At 54.0% G+C, this 398-nt stretch overlaps 1 protein-coding gene across 1 annotated transcript in view; it reads right to left on the bottom strand.

Annotated features, from left to right (window-relative positions):
* EMH_0082160 (uncharacterized protein) overlaps positions 1-321 on the bottom strand; it is a gene marked incomplete at both ends in the record, with an annotated part of 1,622 nt that extends 1,301 nt beyond the window's left edge. The window contains 2 exons of the mRNA XM_013500483.1: positions 1-99; positions 243-321. Of these exons, the coding sequence (XP_013355937.1) occupies positions 1-99; positions 243-321 (178 nt within the window). The remainder of the gene's footprint in view (positions 100-242) is intronic.
* Positions 322-398: the final 77 nt, after the last annotated feature.

Genomic DNA, 398 nt, shown 5'->3' on the forward strand with positions numbered 1-398 from the left:
TGCAGTTGTATCTTGCTATAGCTGTTGCTGCAGCAGCAGCAGCAGCAGCAGCTGCTGCTGCTGCTGCTGCTTCAGTTGCATCTGTTGCTGTAGCTGTTGCTGCACCTCCAACAGCACGCAGCAACAGCTGCTTCCGCTGCTTTTCCTGCTGCTGCTGCTGCTGCTGCTACTGCTGCTGCTGCTGCTGCTGCTGCTGCTGCTGCATGCATGCATGCATGCATGCATGCATGCGGTGTATGTACAGCAGAAGCGTGTGCATGCGTTTTGTTGTTCAGAAGATGTAGAAGAATTTATAAACTGGATTTTCGTCTTCGCTATCATGGTACACACAAACTCCTGCTGCTGCTGCTGCTGCTGCTGCTGCTGCTGCTGCTGCTGCTGCTGCTGCTGCTGCTGCT

This window comes from Eimeria mitis, genomic scaffold (genome assembly GCF_000499745.2).
Source record: "Eimeria mitis Houghton genomic scaffold, Emh_scaff5451, whole genome shotgun sequence".
Taxonomy (NCBI): domain Eukaryota; phylum Apicomplexa; class Conoidasida; order Eucoccidiorida; family Eimeriidae; genus Eimeria; species Eimeria mitis.